Source organism: Canis lupus, chromosome 6, assembly GCF_048164855.1.
Source record: "Canis lupus baileyi chromosome 6, mCanLup2.hap1, whole genome shotgun sequence".
NCBI classification, from domain to species: domain Eukaryota; kingdom Metazoa; phylum Chordata; class Mammalia; order Carnivora; family Canidae; genus Canis; species Canis lupus.
In genome coordinates, this window is record NC_132843.1 from 59,949,382 (window position 1) to 59,972,260 (window position 22,879).

The following is a 22,879-nucleotide window of genomic DNA, read 5'->3' on the forward strand; positions in this document are numbered from 1 at the left end:
AATGCATTAGTGCAATAGAAGGATGAAGGAAGAAGAAAATTTAAAAACATATAAATTGCAATTAAAAGTGTTTATAGCATCTTTCTCTTTCTTTCTTTCTTTCTTTCTTTCTTTCTTTCTTTCTTTCTTTCTCTTTCTTTCTTTTCTCCCTTTCTTTCTTTCTCTTTCTTTCTTCTTTCTTTCTTTCTTTTCTTTCTTTCTTTTTTCTTTCTTTCTTTCTTTCTTTCTTTCTTTCTTTCTTTCTTTCTTTCTTCTTTTCCTTCCTTCCTTCCTTCCTTCCTTCTTTCTTTCTTTCTTTCTTTCTTTCTTTCTTTCTTTCTTTCTTTCTTTCTTTCTTTCTTTCTTTCTTTCTTTCTTTCTTTCTTTCTTTCTTTCTTTCTTTCTCTTTCTTTCTTTCTTTCTTTCTTTCTTTCTTTCTTTCTTTCTTTCTTTCTTTCTTTCTTTCTTTCTTTCTTTCTTTCTTTCTTTTTCTCCTTCCTTCCTTCCTTCCTTCCTTCCTTCCTTCCTTCCTTCCTTCCTTCCTTCCTTCTTTCTTTCTCTCTCTCTCTCTCTTTCTTTCTTTCTTTCTTTCTTTTTCGATTTTATTTATTTGAGAGAAAGAGAAAGTGAGAGACAGAACATAAGCAGAGGGGTGAGGCAGAGGAAGGAGAAGCAGACACCCTGCTAAGCGAGCGGGATGTGGGGCTCTATCCTAGGAACTTGGGATCATGACCTGAGCCTAGGGCAGACTCTTAACCGACTGAGCCACCCAGGGGCCCCTACAGAATGCTTTCATATTTTTATGTCTCTTCCAAGTCAGTATGAGATAAGTTTAGGACAGCTGTTATGAAATAACATATATCCATTCATTCTGTAATGAAGTGGATTTAGTATTTTCTTTAAATAATAAAACCAATACTTCAGAGATAGATGGATAGATATAGATTATATTTACCTAGCTTAAGCAACCAATCAATAAGTGACAAATTTAACTTCCAAAGCTAATAATGAAAATGGGAAGGAATTTAGAGGCCTGCAGTGACTAAGTAGGCAAATGGATGTGTAATTTTCAGTACTTGCCTCTCTGAGGCTGCACAGCTATTTCTTTTGCATTCCATCTCCTAGAGACTGGTTTAGGAGAGGAAGAAGTACAGAAGTCTGAAGTCCTAGGATGCTGGCACTGCCCTTGGGGAAAGTTCAGATCTTGCATCACTTCTTGGGTATGCACACATTTCCAGTTCCCACAGAGAAGCTGATCCCTGGCAGAAGGCAAATAGACACAGTGAGACTGAGTCACAACTTGAGAATCAGGGAAATTATTTTTTAAAGGAATAAAGGCTCTTAGTAGGATCAAATTTCTGTATCTGAACAGGAAGCAGTGAAAAAATATATTTAAATCTGGATCACTTTTGAGGGAATCTGTTCCAACAATTTCAGATTGCTCTGCCATGACATAAATCAGTGTAGATTCATCTTGGAATTACTGTTATTGGTTCTCCTTCACAAACATTGACTGATAATCCTTCATTGCATTTTAACTCGACCTGACAGCTCTATATTATACCCTTTATATATGGTTAATAGGATAAACACAGGTCATGTATTAAGCGAATGTTAAGACCACAGTAAATGCCACAAATCTTTTCTGTCTTTTTTTCTGATAAAAAGTTCATTTGCTGGAAAAATCTTACAACAGTAAAATAAATTACTTTTGTTTATAATTTTATGAGTCCTCTATATTGAAAAGAATGAAAATTAATTAATCAGTACTGTCCTGAAAAGCAGAGGACATGATTTTATGACATTATGCTTCATAAAACTTAATTCTATTTGGAAATTCTTTAACTCGCTTTGTTTCTTTAAAGTTTTTCTTCTCTCTCAGTAGCTAACAGAGGTATTTGATATACCATTTCTCTACTTAGATTGACGTGGCCTTTCTGAGAGGGATCTACTCTCTTTCCTTATAACTAACGACCTATATTGCCTCAAACATGCATGTGTCTTAATAGTTTCTGCATCAACTAAATTTGTATTTCTAGAAAAAAAAACTTGTTAACAACTAAAACAGTATTTCATGCTTCTTTCTTGTCCTTTTCCCATTTTACATTATTCTTGTTTTCCCTTCTTTAATACTTCTCTCAATCCATATACTTGAGGAAATAAGTAACTACTAGGTTCAAGGAAAACAACTGCCTGCAGTGAATTATATGACTGTTTTCTCTCCCTGCTCTGCCCTCCTTTCCCTACAGTGTATGTTTTGATGTGATTTCCATGGTATCAGAGATAATGTTAAGCAGGTGCTATTAGTCTGAGGTTAGGTACTTTTATTCTAGATCTTTCTCAGATTTTATTAATTAATTTAACAAGTATTTATTAAGTGCCCCTCCTTGTCAAGCAGTGGGATCACTATGGATAATAGAAACAGGCATGGAGGTTATAGCCTTATGGGTAAAACAGGTATTGATTAATAGTCTCACAAGGAAATGTCCAAATACAAGTGTAATTGTAATAGAGAGATGCATGAGTCTGTGAAGGCCTGTAATAGGGGAGTCAGGAGTCAGGACAGGCTTCCTCCAGGAGGTTATACTTGAACTGCAATCAGAAGCTTGAGTAGGCAGGTGATAAGGGGAGGAAGATCCTTCTAGAAAGTGGGAGCAATGTGAATAAGAACCCTGTGGTGGGTAGGAAAGTGGCTAATATGAAGGACTGATGAAAGGATTTAAGTTTGTCTTTAAGAGGGAAGCTGAAGGGGTGGGGTATGGGACCCCAGGGTATGTCAAGGAATTATGGCTGGTTTTGTGTTGCCTTTTATAAGAGTAGTGGGAAACCATTGAAAGGTTTTATTTATTTATTTATTTATTTATTTATTTATTTATTTACATTGTTTTTTAAAATAATTTTTTTATTTATTTATGATAGTCACAGAGAGAGAGAGAGAGAGAGAGAGAGGCAGAGACACAGGCAGAGGGAGAAGCAGGCTCCGTGCACCGGGAGCCTGACGATCCCGGGTCTCCAGGATCATGCCTGGGCCAAAGGCAGGCGCTAAACCGCTGTGCCACCCAGGGATCCCCAAGAAGAGATTTAAAAAAAAAATATTTTATTTATTTATTCATGAGAGACAGAGACACAGGCAGATAGAGAAGCAGTTCCCCTCAAGGAGCCTGATGTGGGACTCGATCCCAGATCCCAGGATCAGGACCTGAGCCAAAGGCAGATACTCAACCTCTAAGCCATCTAGGCATTCCTGAAAGGTTTTAAACAGTATGCCATAAATTTGTATTTCAAGAAGATTCTTCTGACTATAGTAAGAATAATGGTTTACATAGGGCCATCGTAGAGGTAGGTAGATGAATTTGGGAGGCTGTTGTAATCCAGGTGAGAAGTAATAAATAGTAGGTTAATTTAGGGGAAATGGCAAGAAGTAGATAGATTAAATAATACTTAGGAGAAAAAAATCAAGAAGACTTACAAATTGTATATTGTGCGGTAAAGGAGGAAGATGAATGAGGTTTGGGACTTGTATAACTAAATGGATGTAGTGCCCTTTATTAAGATAAGGAACACTGGAATGAGAACAAATTTTAAAGAAAAGACCATGGGTTAGGTTTTATACATTTTGAAACTGAGATCACAAAATGTCAAATTGACTATATGAGTATGTTGCTCAGTGGAAACAAGGTCTGGACTGGAGGTATAAGTTGATATGGTAACAGGGAATGATGAGGTGCGTGGTGAGAATATGGGGAGAGGATGCTAAGGACCCAGCTTTGAAAAACTCCCAACATTTAGACTAGATAGCGAAGGTATGATCAGAGAGGTTAGAGGAAACCAGAGTTTTTATTTTATTTTATTTTATTTTATTTTATTTTATTTTATTTTATTTTATTTATTTATTTATTTATTTATTTATTTATTTATTTATTTATTTATTTAAATTTATTTATTCATGATAGTCACACGGAGAGAGAGAGAGGCAGAGACACAAGCAGGCTCCAAGCACCGGGAGCCCGATGTGGGATTCGATCCCGAGTCTCCAGGATCACGCCCTGGGCCAAAGGCAGGCGCCAAACCGCTGTGCCACCCAGGGATCCCCAGAGTTTTTATTTTAAAAAAGACTTTAATGATGGCATTAGCGATCAGTGTTTTTTATTTTAAAATGCCTTCTTATTTTAAAGGATGGTTGATTCCAATATTGTCTGTTAAAAATAATCATTTGACCTTTCTAGACATATTTTTATCTCTTCAACAAGAAGTGGATATGTGTATGTCAGGTGTGTCTTTTACTTCTACTACTTAGAAGGGAGGTAGTTTTTGCCACAGGAAGTGTTTCATCAGGAAGCAGATGTGCTCCAGTGATAGGAGATGGGAAAGGGATGTTTTGTTATTAATTACTTAGCTCTGTATAAACAAAGACGTTGTATTTTTGAAAGATGTCTTCTTCTAGTTGGTAGAAGTGGCTCCTATTCTTAAAGCATTTCATGAATCGATCTAAGAAGGAATGTACTCTCTTGTTCAGTATCAGGACTCCAGAACTCTTTAATTGAGCATATGTCATGTCTTCTAAAGCATATGGGATATATAGAATAGGATTTCAGTATAGAAAAGGTATGTCTTAAGATAGGAAGTGATGGAAGACTATTTGTAAACTGAGAAAGCTCAAGTTCTTCCTTTTCATCTTTACTTCCCTTAGTTGAGGTAAATCTAAAAGGACATTTTAATGAGAAAATGATAGCATATTTTAAACTTTAAAAAAACAAAGACTTTTAGCATTTAAATAACACTGCAATAACTGGTCTTAATGTCACACTTATGCTCTTTAACGTTTTCAACTGTGTTCTTGGGAATGATAATTTGGAAAATGCTAATTTAAGGAAGTTATAGAATCCTGAACTGGGATTGGGATACACATGGGTTTGTTTGTTTGTTGTTTGTTTTGCTGTTAACTAAGTAATTATTGACAAATCTCTTCACTCTGACCTTTTCTGATTATGTCAAAGAGTTAGTTAAGTTGATCTGTGATGACTTTTCTAATTCCCTGTTCTCTAATTCAGAATCTGTGGATTAATGTTAAGGTTTTCATTTTTGCTGCTTGTAGGTTTTATGTATATGTATATATATTTGTATAAAGTTCTATATATATGTTGTATAAAGTTTTATATGTATATATATATACTTTCAAAAGGAGCAAAATACACATTCTCATTGTAAAGTTTATTATTACAGAAATTAGTATAAAAATGAAAATCTCTGGTAATAACAAAAATAACAATAGATTTTATTGTTAAAAAAGAAAATGACTGAAAGAAAATAGAAATAAAGGAGACAAGAATATATGATGGGGAAAAGACAGTCTCTTCATAAATGGTGCTGGGGAAAACTGGACAGCTAAATGCAAAAGAATGAAACTGGACCACTTTCTTACACCATACACAAAAATAAACTCAAAATGGATTAAAGACCTAAATATGATGGCTGAAGCCATAAAACTCCTAGGAAAAAAAATAAAAACATAAGCACTAATCTGTTGGGCATTGACCTTAGCAACATCTTTCTAAATACATCTTCTCAGGCAAGATAAACAAAAGCAAAAATAAACGATTGAGATTACTCCAAAATAAAAAGCTTTTGCACAGCAAAAAAACCACTAACAAAATAACAAGGCAGCCTACTGAATGGGAGAAGATATTTGCAAATGATATATCCAATAAGGGATTAATATCCAAAATGTACAAAGAACTTATACGACTCAGCCCCCAACCCACAAATAATCCTTTTTTTTAACCCACAAATAATCCCGTTATAAATGGGCATAGGACCTGAAGAGACATTTTTCCGAAGAAGAAATGCAGCTGATCAACAGCACATGAAAAGATGCTCAACAACACCAGTCATCAGGGAAATGCAAATCAAAACCACAGTGAGATAGCACCTTCCACCTGTCAGAATGGTTATACTCAAAAACATAAGAAATAATGAGTGTTGGCAAATATGTGGAGAAAAAAGAACTCTTATGCATAGTGGGAATGCAAATTGGGGCAGCCAATGTGGAAAACAGTATGGAGGTCCTCAAAAAGTTAAAAATAGAAATACCATATGATCCAGTAATTCTACTACTGAGTATCTACATAAAGAAAATAAAAATACCAATTTGAAAAAATATATGCACTTCTATGTTTATTACAGCATTATTTATAATAGCCAAGATTTGGAAGCAACACAAGTATCCACTGATAGATGAATGGATAAAGAAGAAATGGTGTGTGTGTGTGTGTGTAAGTGTGTGTGTATAAAAAGGAATATTAGTCATAAAAAAGAATGAGAGATTGTCACATGCAACAACATGGATGGACCTAGAGTTATCACACCAAGTTAAAAAAGTAGAGAAAGATAAATACTTTATGATTTCACTTATGTGTATAATTTAAGAAACAAGTGAACAGAAAGAAAGACAAAAAAAACAGACTCTCCAATATGTAGAACAGACTAGTGGTTGCCAGAGTGGAGAGGGTTGGGGGGATTCATAAAATAGATAAAGGAGATTAAGAGTATACTTACTTGATGAGCACTGAATAATGCATAGAATTGTTGAGTTATTGCACACCTAAAACTAATATAACACTGTTAATTACACTTCAATTAAAAATAAAAAAGAGCCACTTCTCCTCTGCTGCTAATCTGCTTTCCAGTGGTAATGTCTCCTGTAGATTTTTTAACCTTCTTTTTACAGTTGACTCTTGAACAATGCAGGGGCTAGGGGCAATGACCCCTGTGTAGTCAAAAATCCACATATAATTTTTGACTATCCCAAAGCTTAACTAGTGATATCCTACTGTTGACCCAGAAACTTTACCGATAACCTATTTGGTATATGTGTTGTATACTGTGTACAGTATAATTCAATACAATACTTTTTTACAATAAAAATAAGCTACGGAAAAGAAAACGTTATTAAGAAAATCACAAGGAAGGGAAAATGCATTTGCAGTACTGTATGTATATTAAAAAAACCCTATGTAAAAGTGGACCTGTGGTCAACTGTATATGAAAGGGGAGAGGAAATACAGTCGGTTCTGTTAGCATGCTCGTTTTCAAAACCAGAACTTGTACCATGTGCTTGGTATTAAGGAACAATTTGAGTATTGAGTAAATTTTGTGTTTGCTTATGTCCCATTCGTCTGAGAGACACTCTATAAACACGGAAAAGTATATTTAGTTAAACTATAACATATAGGAAATACTCAGAAAGCATACATTTCAACCCGCTAGAAGCTACCTCCATTTCTCTACTGGGTTTATGAGCCACATCCATCCACCCAGGGTACTGCGGCTCTCTTTCAGATTTCAGATAACCCTCCTTCCACTACTTCAGAGAAAGCAGAAGCTGCAACCCTTTTGACGCCCACTTCCATAGGCAAACAAAGTTTTTTTTTCAAAGTAACCTGGCAGATTTATTTTAGAATTTAGGTGTTTCTTAACGAGTTAGCATGTATAAAATGGCCTATAGTTTTAGTTTCCTTTCCTTCTTATGTGTCATTGTTGCAGTTTCTGTGTGTGGCTCCCCAACCCCATCTTCCCCATGAGCCCTGTAGTTCTATTGTGCAATTTTGTATAGTGTGGGGATTTTTAGGAATGCATGTCACATTATAGTAGAATTGACTATAATAATAGAATCTCGAGATCAAGAGAATCTCAGAAGTTAGTTTTATCTTTAAGCCTTAGACTTGTTAAAAATCCTCTTACTACATACTCCTCTAACACCTTGTATACTTTTCCCTTTTTAATGTAAGCATTTCCTGATCAACTGGCAGTTCCAAGAGGATAGGGATGAGTGTCTGTCCTGTTCTTTTTTTTTTTTTCCTGTAGTCTGATACAGTGACTGATACATGGTAGATGCTCAATTACAATTTAAAATACTATTCTATACAGCTATAAGTACTTGTATATTTATTTAGAGAATTCATGTTGCTTTTGACTTAGAAACCAGAAGCGTTCTTAAAGCTGTGCTTTAAATATTTCATATTATTATTGTGAAAATTTTAAAGTAGTTCATTGAAATTTGAGGTGGCAGAAATGTTATTGTACTGACACTTCAATCAGCAGCCAATTGTTATAGTAGGATTTATAATGAATGTAGTAGTTCAGTGGTACTAGTGTCATTGTTTCTAATTTTAAGAAACTATAAATCCTGTAAATATTATCTTAAAAATTCATGAATTCGTCATTATATTTTGAGAAAATTCGAAAATGTAGAGTGGCAGGTTATTGTCTTAAATTCAGATGAAAGATAAAACTGGAAAAATAAATAACATAAGTTATTTATTAGGCATAACATTAGGCTTTCGTAATGATAAAAGTTATTTGAAGCATTTGACTCAAGCTTTAGCAGCCATGAGAGAGATGAGTCTTTTCCTTTATTTCTTTAACTATCCTTCTTAGAGACTGTCACTTCCTCAGTCTGTAGCTATTTTGCTTTCTGATTTCTCTTGGGTCTTTTTCTGTATTTATTATTTTCCAGTTCCATGTTCCTTAAATAGGGAAGTTTTTCGTAAGAAGGTTTGTGGTACTTCCTCAAAAGAATTGAGCTGATGATTTAGAAAATGTGATAATTATTTTTACCTTACCTATTTAGTATATAAAAGAATTTTCTCATTTAACATTGAGTCTCTGAGTTTCAGTGTTGATTACAGGGCTCAAGTTCTACTGTGCAACTTTATTATAGCTTTAAAAAAAAGATTTTATTTATTTATTTGAGAGAGTGAGAGAGAGAGAGAACACATGACTGGGGGAGGGGGAGAAACTGATTCTCCACTGAACAGGGAGCCTGACCCTGCATGAGGCTCAATCCCAGGACCCCAGGATTATGTCTTGAGCTGAAGACAGACGCTTAACTGACTGAGCCACCCAGGTGGCCCCTCAAAATTATAGTCTTAGTTTAATTTTCCATTGAGGTATCTCAATAGGAGATGATCTTGATTAACTCCCCTCTCCCATAAAACCTGTGGATCTAGGGATGCCTGGGTAGCTCAGCAGTTAAGCGTCTGCCTTTTGCCCAGGGCGTGATCCTGGAGATTTATTCTCATGAATAAATAAATAAAATCTTAAAAAACCTGTGGAACTAGATTTTTTTTATATTGGTTACAAGATACTCTGAAGTGGTCTTTGTATTATAGACCCAAAGGAAATAATTGCAAAATTAAAAAAAATTGTTTAATATTTTATTTCAGTGTAATTTCAAGCCTATAGAAAATTTGCTGAAGTGCAAAGAATGCTTATATATCCTTTACCTACATTTAATAATTATGTATTTTGCCCCATTTGCTTTATCATATTTATCTACTTTTCTATGCATAGTTTTTTCTTGAATCATTTAAGAGTAAGTTGGAAACATCATGCTCCTATGTCCCTAAATACTTCTGTATGAATTTCCTAAGAATAAGAACATTCTCTTTTGTAATCGTAAAATTATCTAAAATCAGGAAATTTAATGTTGATATGATTCTATTATCCATAATCCATATTCTATTTTGTCAGTTCCAATAATGTTCTTTATAGCTGTTTTTTTTTTTCTTTTCCCAGTTTAGGCTCCCATCCACAATCATGCATTGCTTTTAATGGTTTCTCTGTAGTCTCCTTTGAATTACAACAGTTTCATAGCTTTTCTTTGATTTTCTTGACCTTGACATTTTTGAAGCAAGGACAGTTATTTTATAGATCTGTGATTTGAGGTTTTCTGATATTTCTTGTGATTAGATTAGATTTAGGTTATGTATTTTTAGAATAATACACAAGTATGTATCTTTCACAGTTCAATATTAGGAGGTACATAAAGTTAGTTCCAGTATTAGTATATATGTATGTATGTATGTATGTATTCATTCATTCATCCATCCATTTATTCTCTTCCATGTGTTTTTTATCCTTTCCTCACGCATAAAATACACAGAAAGTAGTTTCAGAATCACCAACCTGTAACACTGGCTAAGCAAACTACTAACTAAAAGTTCAGTATTGCTTACGATTTTTTAAGGTAAAATTTAATTATGGGAAAATGCATAAATCTTTTTTTTTTTTTTTTTTTTACGAGTTTATTTTGAGAGAGTGAGCTCATGTATGCACAGAAGCAGGAGGAGGGGCAGAGGCAGAGGAAGGGAGAGAATCTCAAGCCCACTCCGTGCTGAGCCAGTACTGGGGAAGATCTCACAATTCTGAGATCCTGACCTGAGCCAAAATCAAGTCAGTTGCCTAACTGAGCTACCATGGTGCCCCTCAAAATGCATAAATCTTAAGTACGTGGATAGCTTTTTATAAATACATAAACCCATATTCCTATCTCTATCAAGACTTAGAAAGTTTTCATCACCCCAGAAAGCTTCCTGGTGCCTCTTTCCTGTTAATAGCGTCCTCTACCACTGACAACTGTTTTTCTGAAATTTTTCCCCATCATAGATTAGTTTATCTGGTTTTAAAATTCTGTAGAAATGGAATCATACAGTATGTACTCTTCTATGTCCAGTTCCTTTTGTTGGCATAGTATCTGGGATATTCATACACATTTTTTTTTTAGTTGTTGTTGTTAATAGTTCATTCTTTTTCTGGCTGAGTAGTACATCATTGTATGAAAATACCACAATTTAGTTTATTCATTCTACTGTGATGGGCATTTGGGTTGTTTCCAGTTTTTGTCTGTTCTAAATAAAGCTGCTGTGAACATTGAAGTATAAGTATGTGTATTTTAATTTCTCTTGAGTAAATATGCCTGTGAGTGAAGTGGAACTGCAGGGTCTTGGGTAGATGTAGGTTTTTTTGTTTTTTTTTTTTAAGATTTTATTTTATTTATTCATGAGAGACACAGAAAGAGAGAGAGAGAGAGAGAGAGAGAAAGGCAGAGACACAGGCAGAGGGAGAAGCAGGCTCCATGCAGTGAGCCTGATGTGGGACTCGATCCCAGGACACTGGGATCACGCCTTGAGCTGAAGGCAGATGCTCAACCGCTGAGCCACCAAGGTGTCCCTAAGATGTCAGTTTATAAGGAAAATGTTAAATTTGTTTCATAGTAGTTGAACCATTTTATGTTCCCATTACCAATTATGAGTTTTCTGGTTGCTCCACTTCCTCACCAACACCTGTACTGTTTGTTAGGTCTTTAAATGTTAGCCATGCTATTGGATGTGATTGATATTTCATTATACATTTAACTTGTATTTCTCTAATTACTAATGAGGTTGATTATTTTTTCATATGCTTATTGACCATTCATATAGATTTCTTTGTGAAGGGTTTGTCCAACTTTTTTTGCCTATTTTTTAAATATTAGGTTTCTTTCTTTTTTTCTTTTTACTAATTGTAGTTCTTTATATATTGTAGTACAAAGCAGAAGATAATTGAATTGTGAATATTTTCTCCCATTTTGTGACTTATTGATTTTATAATGTCTTCTACTGAACAGACACTTTTGGTTTTTGTGCAGTTTTATTTATTTATTTATTTATTTATTTATTTATTTATTTATTTATTTATTTATTTTTAATTTATTTTTTATTGGTGTTCAATTTACTAACATACAGAATAACCCCCAGTGCCCGTCACCCATTCACTCCCACCCCCCGCCCTGTGCAGTTTTATTTGTTTATATTTTCCTATCATGGTTATTGCATTTTTGTATTCTAAGAAATCTTCTACCCTCAGTTCACAAACATAGTCTATGGTTTATTTTCTAAGCATTATAGTTTTATATTTTACATTTAGGTTTATTTTCATCACAGATAAATTTTGTAGATGGTGCGATGTGCCATTAATAGAGATTAGAACTTAATGTTTATTGTTTTTGTCTGTGCAGAGTCAGATTTCTGGGGTTTTTTTCTTTTTGCTTTTTTTAAAGAGAAAATTTTGTGATTGTAAGACACTCTACTTTGATGTGTATTGCTTTTGGGAAAGCCAAATACTTCAGCATTTCTTTAATATAGACATGTATAAATTTGGAGCCTATAAAAACAAACAAAAATGGGATTATTTCCTTATGATAATGGAAATAACTAAAACACTTTAATATGTTTAAAAGAATAGATAAGGTACTATAAATTTCCTATTTCTATAGTAGTAACGAGACTGTGAGAATGGTTTTTCATTGTACGTGTTCTACAACTATGTTTTTACTTTTCCAGATGAAATTATTTTTTCTAAAACTTGTAAAGTGATTTGATTATCATGTTGTATCTCTTTTATTGGTGGCCTAAAGTCTGTCAGGCTTTCCATTTGAAACCCCTGTTTTTAGGGTTTTATGAGCAGACATTTGAAGAAAAAAATTAACCAGCTGGCAACTTGGCATTCATGATCTTGTTTCACTATAAGGTACTTTGCTTTAAGAAGATTTTAAATAGTCAGCTCTTTTTTTTTTTTTTTAAATTGTAAGCAGCACAAAGAAGAGGCAAGGAATTTCTTTGTTTAAACAGATAGGGAATGTATTTCCAGACAGCTTATCCCAATTAGATTTACAAAGGAAACTTTCCCTTTTAGAAGTCATTTAGTATATATGTTCCTGTGTTCTAGTTCCCACAAGATATTGCCTCAAGACTTTGCTTTTCCTTTGCTGCAGTTCATAGTAAATATCCTCTGTCCCCGTTTTCTTTTCTGTCCATTTATGCTTTTAAAATTCTCCCTACTATATTTATCTACATTTAAGATGGCTTTAAATTTTGGCATTTTTTTGGCCATCTTGACTTGTCCTTGCACTGTCTGCTTGAGTAAAACAGTGTATGACTTTACCTATTGGTTGAAAAACAGTATTAATTTTGAGTGAAGTGGTGGTGTAAATAGCAATGATTTTCTTGAAATTAAATTTCTAAACTACATATTTTTAGAAACTATTCTGAAGAGTTGTCACTTCAAGGGCAGGCTTAGGCAAGTTTTCTTTCTTCTTCCGTAAAATGTGGATGTCAGCCTGACTACTTTCACAATCTGTTTTTAACCCACTATCATTTGCATGGTGAACACTTAACTGCTATTGGTCTACAAAGGTGTTTGTGGGTTTTTTTTGCCGTTTTTATTTCACTTCTTATTTTCTTTAAAATCATTTCCTGAAAACTTAGCACAGAAATGTAACCTACAGCAGGAAGCGAGATGATCTTCTGGAAATCTTTGCTTTTGTTGCACTCTGAAGATTCTTTGCTGCAGGCAAGAGAGTTTTGGGTGCTGCTAAAATTTCGGAGATCTGGGAAAATGGGGTAATAACATGACACCAGCTCTTAAGCAGCAACATCTGCTGTGGTTCAAAGCCACACAAAGAAAGCTGCTTAAGCAGTTGAATATTTTGGACTGCACGGACAAGTGTGGTTCAACTGCAAAGACTGCAGAGTAGAGGAAACTTAAAGTTAAGAGAAGTTGTTAAAAAATGGAGTCGTGGAAGATGAGCATCTTTAAGAGACAGACATCACCTTGTCCTCCAAGCTATCGAAGATCTTTGTCAGAACCTGCTTATGCAAAATCAGAGATAGGAATAAGCTTAAAGAGTTATCCATGGCGTGGTCCAGTGAAAATCAAGAGGAAGAAAAATGAACATGCTGTTTCCAGTCTAGGAAAGCCACTGGGTGCTTATCGGTGGCAAACACATCCCAGCTGTAGGTGGAAAGGGGGCAAAAGGGAGAGGTTACAGACTAATAAAAGAGACTTGGATGAACGGCAACAAAAGGTCCTGCCAGAGATGGTTGGTAGTAATGCTTCTTCCTCTGCTATTGAGGTCCTTGGAGCACCAACAGAGAAGCTGAACCTGGTCAACACCCGGTCACTTCGGGTTCCATTCACCAGATCTATTTCAGAGCCAGAACCTCGCTGCAGTATCAGATTTGTTAGATCATGGCCGACTACAGGAAGGTCAGAGGAGTCTGAACAGCAGGGATATTTCATCCGTGGCATTTTCTCTACTCTTTCCAATGGCTTCTCCAGGATGCTGAGTCTGAAAGGAGAATCAACCAATGAGCCAGTAAGAGAAGGTATATTGTGATGAATAAGGGGATAAAGAAGGGATGGCTCAATTTTAGTTACTATTGGAATTTTAATTATTTCTGTTTTATAATAAGATAAACCATTCTATTTGATCATTATAAAATGAATTTGTACAGTTTTTATTTTTTTATTTTTTATTTTTTTAAATTTTTATTTTTTTTTTATGATAGTCACAGAGAGAGAGAGAGAGAGGAGAGAGAGGCAGAGACACAGGCAGAGGGAGAAGCAGGCTCCATGCGCCGGGAGCCTGATGTGGGATTCGATCCCGGGTCTCCAGGATCGTGCCCTGGGCCAAAGGCAGGCGCTAAACCGCTGCGCCACCCAGGGATCCCACTTTGTACAGTTTTTAAAGTGATAAACACTGCTTCAGAAATCCTTTTTCAATGAATGATAGTAAATAATAGTAAAGAATACATTGTTTAAATTAAGGAATTTTTCCCCTTTATGTTATATTCTTGAATTCTACTTTGGAGCCTATGTAAAAGTGTTTTGTATCATTTTGTTTCATTTTGTTTTTTAACCCTTATCTCCACTGATATACTTTTGCAAGTTAAATGAGATTTAGAGGAGATATAATCAAATAATTTCCTCATGAGAAAGTTGAGAATTAGAAAATAGAATTATTATATTCTCATAAAAATAAATATTATTAGAACTATTTAGAGCAGAATTGTATTGAGAGCTTTAAATTGGTTAGAATTTTCATTTGCTTGTGTCATAAAACTACACAATTTGAAGATGAAAGCAAGAGATACAAATCTTTTTTTTTGATACAAATCTTGAATGTGTTCAGATGATAAAATAGAAGCTTATGTTTGATTCATTTTTTTTTTAAACCTCATGTGGGACTTATTTAAACTTAAAAATCTTTTATATTGATGGTAGCACTGTTAAATACAAAAAAAGAACTCTTAAAGTTTTATGTGATTGCCTTGGAAATGATTGACCTTATCTGCTAAACTATTTCAGTTATGTGTTACGACCATGTTTGTTTGTTTGTTATTTTTGGAAACTTCAGCACTAAAACTGATAATATCTCCATCCAGTTGAGGTCATTTTTGAGCAAGCTCTTACTATTAGAATATTTCAGCTTATCTTTACTGTAAGGTTGACCACATCAGGAAAAGTTTAAACTCTTCAGAAAATTATGGGAGTTGTTGAAGAATTATGCTGTTGGAGTACAGTTTAATTTCTTTTAAAATGAAGATGGAGAATGCAAAGGCTGACCTATCAGTGAAAAATTAAATAGTTTTCCAAATATATGTGTGCCAGTAATTCGGCATTCCTTTTAAACTTTATCCTCCCTAGATTTTCCTTTGCTCAGTGAGTTTTAATGATACTATTAAGTGTATCTATTTTCTTCTTACCCTTGACTTATAAATAATTACCAAGAGCAAAATCTTTTTAATATGCCTGCATTAACATTCTGTTGAAATTTCTGGAAGATGATGTTGTTGGATTTCCTTGGATGCCAGTGTGTGTGCTTCCTTATCAGATGATGACAGGATGATGTAAAGGAGTAGTAATTTCCAAGGAAATTAAGAGTTTGAAATAAATTCTTAAGATCAGTGCCTCTCAATAGTTAATATGTGTGCATTTGATAAAAGAAAGCTATAGGGTTTTGGGGGTTTGGGTTTTTTTAAAAAAAATGTTTGTGTTCATAAAGTTTTTGGGCTTTTGTACTTAACTTTCAGTTTCTAGTATATTTGCATATTTGCCAAGCTATTGGCTGCCTAGTATGAATGATGTGCTCAAAGACTGTCCCTACTTTTTACACATTTATGGTTTACTTAAGAAGATACAAAATAGTCTATATTTACTGTATTCCTAATATATTTCCTAATATTCTTTATTGCTTATAAGCATATAATAACTATATATTTGGAAGCATAAACAGTTTAAGGTGCTATGAGAAGGGATTTCAAGTCCAGTAATTAAAGAATAGTACACATTATTCTTTTCAGTCAAATCAGCAATTTTTATTAAATCCTGTGATCCTCCCCTAAGTGCTTCACCAGTGAAGATTCAAGCTCTTAAAACTGAAATACTGTTTAATACAAAGATTGGAGCTCATTCTTGTCTGGAGATATTTTCTCTGTGAGCAGTAGCACATGCCCAGCAGAGTCCATGTCTGTACTTTTCAAACCTTCTGGAGGTGTAAACTTTCTTGCATTTCCATTCCCCACAATAGAAGGAATACAATTGGCTCAGAACACCTGAATTCTACTTCCATCTGTGCCACTTATCATCTGTGAAGTTTCATCTCTGAATCTCTCTTTACACTTTATAGAATAATAATTCCTTCTTCACAAGTGATAAATGAAATTTGAAAATGCTATGTACATTATAGTTTACATAACATTTATTCATAGGTGCCATGTGAATAAAAAGTGTTCTTATCAGAGTTGCTACTATACTATTGTAGCAAGATATGGAATATTAATCCATAGGTGTCTTTAAGACTGTGTTAAGAAAATTAATATATTTCTTAATTTGAAGCCCACTAGTGTTTGTTACTTTTCTTTCTCAGTATGACTGCAAGATACAAGAGGCATTAAGTAATGTAGTATGCATTTAAAGCATATAAAACAATGTTTGGCAAATGGCATTTGTTCAATATATATTAGATCTTGTTTCTGTTAGGAAAACGAACTTAAATTGATAGAGACCTTTTTTTTTTTTTTAAACTAGGAAGGAAAAGGAGATACCTGATTGTTGAGTGTTGTAATTAACAAATATAAGTAAATTGCAATGTTCTTAAATTCTGTGTACCCTCATTTGTTCTGAGCGTGTGTATGTTCTGAGCATAAACAAGTTTCTTGTGTCATAGCTGACCATAATTACCCTCATGCTTAAAGCAGTGAAATATATCATGCTCAGGGTCCCTAAACAATTTAAGAGGGAAAAACTCAAAGGCTTCACTACTATTCCAGTTGTGGAGATATTCATTTATCTGATGTAGGTCAGATAATATATAGGTCAAATGACATGATATAAAAAATATGATATACTTTTTATAGCTAAAAGTAATTCCAGCTGCTGTGGGGCCCATGTCTAAGCACTGAGTCAACATGTTTGCAATAGTGGAAGTAAATTGAAACACCTGATAAATGAGGAGTAACAAACCTATCACAGCATATCAAATCAACAAAATGTCATAGGGCCTATTAGTTGCCACTCACTAGCTATGTGAAACTTAGAAAAATATATATATATTTTTAAAGATTTTGTTAATTTATTCATGAGAGACACAGGCAGAGGGAGAAGCAGGCTTCCGCAAGAAGCCCGATGCGGAACTCGATCCTGGATCTTGGGATCACACCCTGAGCCCAAAGCAGATGCTCAACTGCTGAACTACCCAGTCATCCCGAAACTTAGAAAAAACATTATGTAATGGTAAACATACATGGGGTGTAAACTCTATGTTACTGGGAGGCAATTTGATTCCTAAATTATCATTCTTCCTCAGGTAGGCTTAACAAAGAAAAAAGGAAAAAAAAAAAAAGAAAAGATAGTAGGGAAGAAAATTAAATATACCCTATGTAGCTCACTTTTTAAAAAAAATATTTTATTTATTTATTTACGATAGACATAGAGAGAAAGAGAGGCAGAGACACAGGCAGAGGGAGAAGCAGGCTCCATGCTGGGAGCCTGACGCGGGACTTGATTTCGGGACTCCTGGATCATGCCCTGGGCCAAAGGCAGGCGCCAAACCACTGAGCCACCCAGGGATCCCCTGTAGCTCACTTTCTGGTTACAGTTTATGTCTGCTTAAAATGACATTATAATATCATAGTGGTAAGAATATTCTCTCCCCAGTGTTAGTTTTTAAAGACCTCTAGCTTGGGAATTAGAAGACAATTTTTTTTTTCCTACATAGTTTTCTTTTAGCATGCTCATTCAATTTTTAAGCAAAATTTTTTATGAAAAATCCTATTGGAAAGGGCCTCATACATTAATTCAACAAGAGTTTGTTGAATTCCTAAGACGCAGTTCTTAGTGCTGGGAATAAGCACATTATTTTATTAAGTAACTAGCAGCTTCCTCACTTATTCTAGGATATCATTAACCAATTTAGAAAAAAAAAAGTACTTTAAGTTCCTAAGATGTACATCTAATAAATATTGATGAGGATTAATTAGTATAAGAACTTATATAATGCCTCAGATCTTCTCTATAATTGGACCTTCTCTTTTTCTACATTGTCATTAAAAAAGATGTCTGCAAAATACAGAAAAATATGTTCCCTTTATACCGTTTTTCCTAAGGGTCACTGCATTTCTGTGATTGAGTGTAACACCTACCTAGCTAGGATATTAGTTATTAATTAGCTATTTATAGTTGCAGGATTAATATTTGCACATTACATATTAATATGTACCAAATTATTTTTTTCACATGACTTCAGCATAGGTTTAAAATATTCTGGGCAGCCCTGGTGGCTCAGCAGTTTAGCGCTGCCTTCAGCCCAGGGCGTGATCCTGGAGACCCGGGATCGAGTCCCACGTCAGGTTCCCTTTGTGGAGCCTGCTTCTCCCTCTGCCTGTGTCTCTGCCTCTTTATCTCTCTGTCTCTCTATCTCTCTGTCTCTGTGTGTCTCTCATGAATAAATAAAATCTTTTAAAAAAATATTCTGAGTGTCTCTATGCTTAAAAGTGTTTCCTGGAATTTCTCTTATTTCACAGATTTTTCTATTTCTGTAAGCAATAAGTTTTTTTTTTTCACCCTGCAAAATGAAATAAACTTTTCTCCAATCATAGAAGTAAAAAAATCATTGCATAAATTTTTAAGAGAAAAATGTAAGGAAGACCATTAAAATGAATTATAATCCTTAGTAGCAAACTAAGGATTTTAATCTTAATTGTAATTAAAATTTCTAAATTTATTTTCAGGTACCAAACAGGTAGATGATAGTTAATGTAATATACTGCTTAGTCTTTATGTTGGTGTTATATCTGAGATTAAATTCTGGCTCTGACTCTTTTTAGCTGTGAAGTAGATATAACTACCTAATTCTGTTTTCTTTATAAGAAAATAATATTGTCCATCAATAGATGAATGGATAAAGAAAATGTAATATATATCTTTACACTGGACCATTAAACGAAATCTTGCCTTGTGCAGCAACATAGGTGGAGCTCGAAAGTATAATGTTAAGCAAAATAATTCAACCAGAGAAAGACAATCACTTATGTGGAATTTATTTATTTATTTATTTATTTATTTATTTATTTATTTATTTATTTATTTATTTATTTATTTATTTATGATAGTCACAGAGAGAGAGAGGCAGAGACACAGGCAGAGGGAGAAGCAGGCTCCATGCACCGGGAGCCCGACGTGGGATTCGATCCTGGGTCTCCAGGATCGCGCCCTGGGCCAAAGGCAGGCGCCAAACCGCTGCGCCACCCAGGGATCCCACTTATGTGGAATTTAAAAAACAAAACAAATGAGCAAAGGGGGAAAAAGGGAGAGAGAGACAAACCAAGAAACAGACTCTTATAGAGAATGAACTGGTGGTTACCAGAAGAGAGGTGGCTGGTGGGAATAGGTGAAATAGGTGATAGGAATTAAAGAGTGTACTATATCATGATGAGCACTGAGTAATGTATAGAATTGTTGAATCATTATATTTTCTAGCTGAAACTAACAACATTGTATGTTAACTATACTAGAATAAAAATTTAACACAATAAAAATATAGAGCTGTAATATAGATGCTGTAGTTGTAACAAGGATTAAATGAGATAGCCTGTGCCAATTGCTTTGCCTAACTTATAGTGAGAGCTCAATTACTAGTAGCTTTAGGGGCACTTGGATGGTTCAGTCGCTTAAGCACTTGACTGACTCAGGTCATGATCTCAGGGACCTGAGATTGAACCCCGCCTTGGGCTCCATGCTCAGCAGGGAGTCTGCTCATCCCTCTCCCTCAGTCCTCCCCCCCCCACTCATGCTCTCTCTGTCTCTCTCAAATAAATAAATAAATAAAATCTTTTTTAAAAATAGCATTTTTAAAATAAAAATAAAGCTATCTGTTCATGAGAATACATCTTGGAATTTTCTTGGAGTAGGCCCAAGAAATGTTATAATCTTTTTTTTTTTTTTACGATTTTATTTATTTATTCATGAGAAACACAGAGAGAGGCAGAGACATAGGCAGAGGGAGAAGCAGGCTACCCATGGAGAGACTTGGGGGACTTAGGGACTAAGTCTACAGGCTACCCATGGAGAGGCAATCCATGGGGGACTTAGGGACTCGATCCTGAGACTCTGGGATCATGCCCTGAGCATGACACTAACCACTGAACCACCCAAGCGTCCCTACAATCTTAATTATACATTTATAAATCATTTCTCTTTTTAAAGATTTATTTATTCATTTTAGAACAACAGGGAAAGGGAGAGAGAGAAATCTCAAGCAGACTCTGCGCTGAGCATGGAGCCTGATGTGGGGCTTGATCTTATGACTCTGAGATCATGACGCCAGCCAAAATCCAGTCAGATGCTTAACCAACTGAGCCACCAAGTGCCCCAATCATTTCATTTCTTTTGTTTTGTTTTTTAAGATTTTATCTTAAAGTAATCTCTATACCCAGTATGGGACTCAAACTCAAAATCACAGGGTCAAGAGTTGCATGCTCCACTGACTGAGCCAGCCAGGCACCCCTATAAATCATTTCTTAAGATAACAGTTTTGTCTAAGTGGTACTTTCTAAATGTGTTCTCAAATTCTGGGAGTACTTCATTTTAGCTTCTTATTTACTAACTGCTTAGTTAGTAGAAGAACCATTGCAATTTTTTTTTTAATAATATGTAGACTTCCCAACCAAGAGCTATGTGTGTATGTACACTTCCATTTGTTTATGACTTCTTTAATTTTTTCATCAGGATTTTGAAAATGTTTTTAAGAAAAATTAACTGTCACATGTTTTATACTTGTGATTGATCTCTGTTTTTATTGCATACTTTACAGTTAATTTTAAAGATGATGGCCGGCCTGAGTGGCTCAGCAGTTGGGTATCTGCTTTTGGCTCAGGGCATGATCCTGGAGTCCCCGAGATGAAGTCCTTCATCTGGCTCCCTGCATGTTGCCTGCTTCTCCCTCTGCCTATGTCTCTGCCTCTCTCTATGTGTCTCTCATGAATAAATAAATAAAATCTTAACAATTTTTTTTAAAGATAATAAAGTATGTTGGTTTTTATACTGAGCTCTAGTTTATTACTGATTATTTATCTGATATTTAAAATCAGCATCCCTTATTTTAGAAGCAGAATATTTTAGAGCAAAGAAGATCATTCTTTGGGGACATGAAGACCTGTTTCCAAACTCTGTATGTCATCAATAATAGTATTACAGCAAATTTCAGTATAACAATATTGGTTCATGTCATGATTTGATTTTTCTTATCAAAAAAATATTGATGCTTATTGTAGTATTACAAATAAGGCAAACGCATGAGTTAGTTAATTTAAAAATTAGACCATGTATGACCCATTAATAACAATGGGTCAGAATGAAGAATGATAATTAAAATAATTAAAAATATTTTTAAAATCTGGCTGTGCAAGATTAGTGATGTCATTAGTGATGTGACCTTGGGCAAAATATTTTCTCTCTCTGAGCCTAGTTTTCTCATTTATAATGAAGAAATATACATACTTCGTAGGTTGTTCTGAGGTTTAAATGAAATGGGCTGTGTAAAGTCCATAGCACAGTGCTTGTCAAGTGGTAAGAGCTCAGTGAAAGTTAACGCCCAGTGATGTAACTAGAGCCAGCTTGCAGACGCCAGTCTGTTAATGTGTATCTATTCTCAATTGCCATGTAGTGACATTACATTGATACCCTCAAATTAACCATGGTGGGACTATTAATACCTCAGAAACATTGCAAATCAAAAGCTGGTGATGGTGGTGGGTGGCAGCGTTTCAGAAGTGGTAGCTATTAAAGTTTTAGCAACATACCACTGGTAACATTATTATTTAAAATTTTAGAGTTAATAACCAGTATTAGAAAAAATATGATTTTGACTCTAGGTTTAAATATATTTATCACATTAAGAAATTTTATATTTAATGTTTTAGAGTATTAAAGTTGAATACTGAGTTGTATCAAATTGAGATCTATTGAGATGTATTTTTTTTAAAGATTTTATTTATTTATTTGATAGAATGAGAGAGAGCACAGGCAGAGGGAGAGGGAGAAGCAGGCTCCTTGCAGAGCAGGGAGTCCAATGTTGGGGTCGATCTCAGGACCCTGAGATCATAACCTGTGCCAAAGTCAGATGCTTAACTGGCTGAGCCACCCAGGTGCTAAAGATCTTTTTTTTTTTTTTTTAAATCACTTTTTTCTATTATTCTACTAGCATTGAGATATATGGGATAATCTATGTATGGTGGACAATTATTTTAAGGTGTTTTTTGCTGAAATATGCTAGCAGTTTTTGTTAAAATCATTTTTTGTTTTGTTTTGGTTTAAATCATCTGTGACTATAATCCTACTTCTCAGATTACAGAGTAATATTTTTGGATCCTACTATCAAGTGATTTTGAGATAAAAACTGTATATTGCTTTTTTTTAGCCCATTGAATAAAATATAATCCTTTTCTAAATTTTAGAATATAAATCATGCTTTAGAAATAAACTCTAGTGGGGACACCTGGGTTATTCAGTCAGTTGAACATTTGGCTCTTGGTCTTAGCTCAGGTCTTGATCTTAGGTAGTGAGTTCGGGCTCCATGCTGAGCTTTATCCTTGGCTTGAAGACTACTAAAAGATAAAAAGAATTATGTCTAGTGAATTCATTCATGGTACTTTTATTATTTAGTAATTTTACTTTGAATTGATTAAAATTTTTGCATTCACTATTATTGATAACTTTTTCTGCTTGTTTCATTTTGGTACTT

General features: G+C 34.5%; 1 protein-coding gene across 9 annotated transcripts in view; it reads left to right on the forward strand.

Annotated features, from left to right (window-relative positions):
* The window catches only part of RASAL2 (RAS protein activator like 2), a 347,482-nt gene that overhangs the window by 100,662 nt on the left and 223,941 nt on the right, over nt 1-22,879 (forward strand). For 5 of the 9 annotated variants that reach the window (XM_072830771.1, XM_072830772.1, XM_072830773.1 and 2 more), the window contains exon 1: nt 7,125-13,964. The exons of the other annotated variants lie outside the window; for them this stretch is intronic. In XM_072830771.1, coding sequence (XP_072686872.1) covers nt 13,367-13,964 — 598 coding nt within the window. In that variant the 5' untranslated portion in view covers nt 7,125-13,366. Of the gene's footprint in view, nt 1-7,124; nt 13,965-22,879 lie in introns of those variants that run through there. 9 annotated transcript variants of the gene reach the window in all.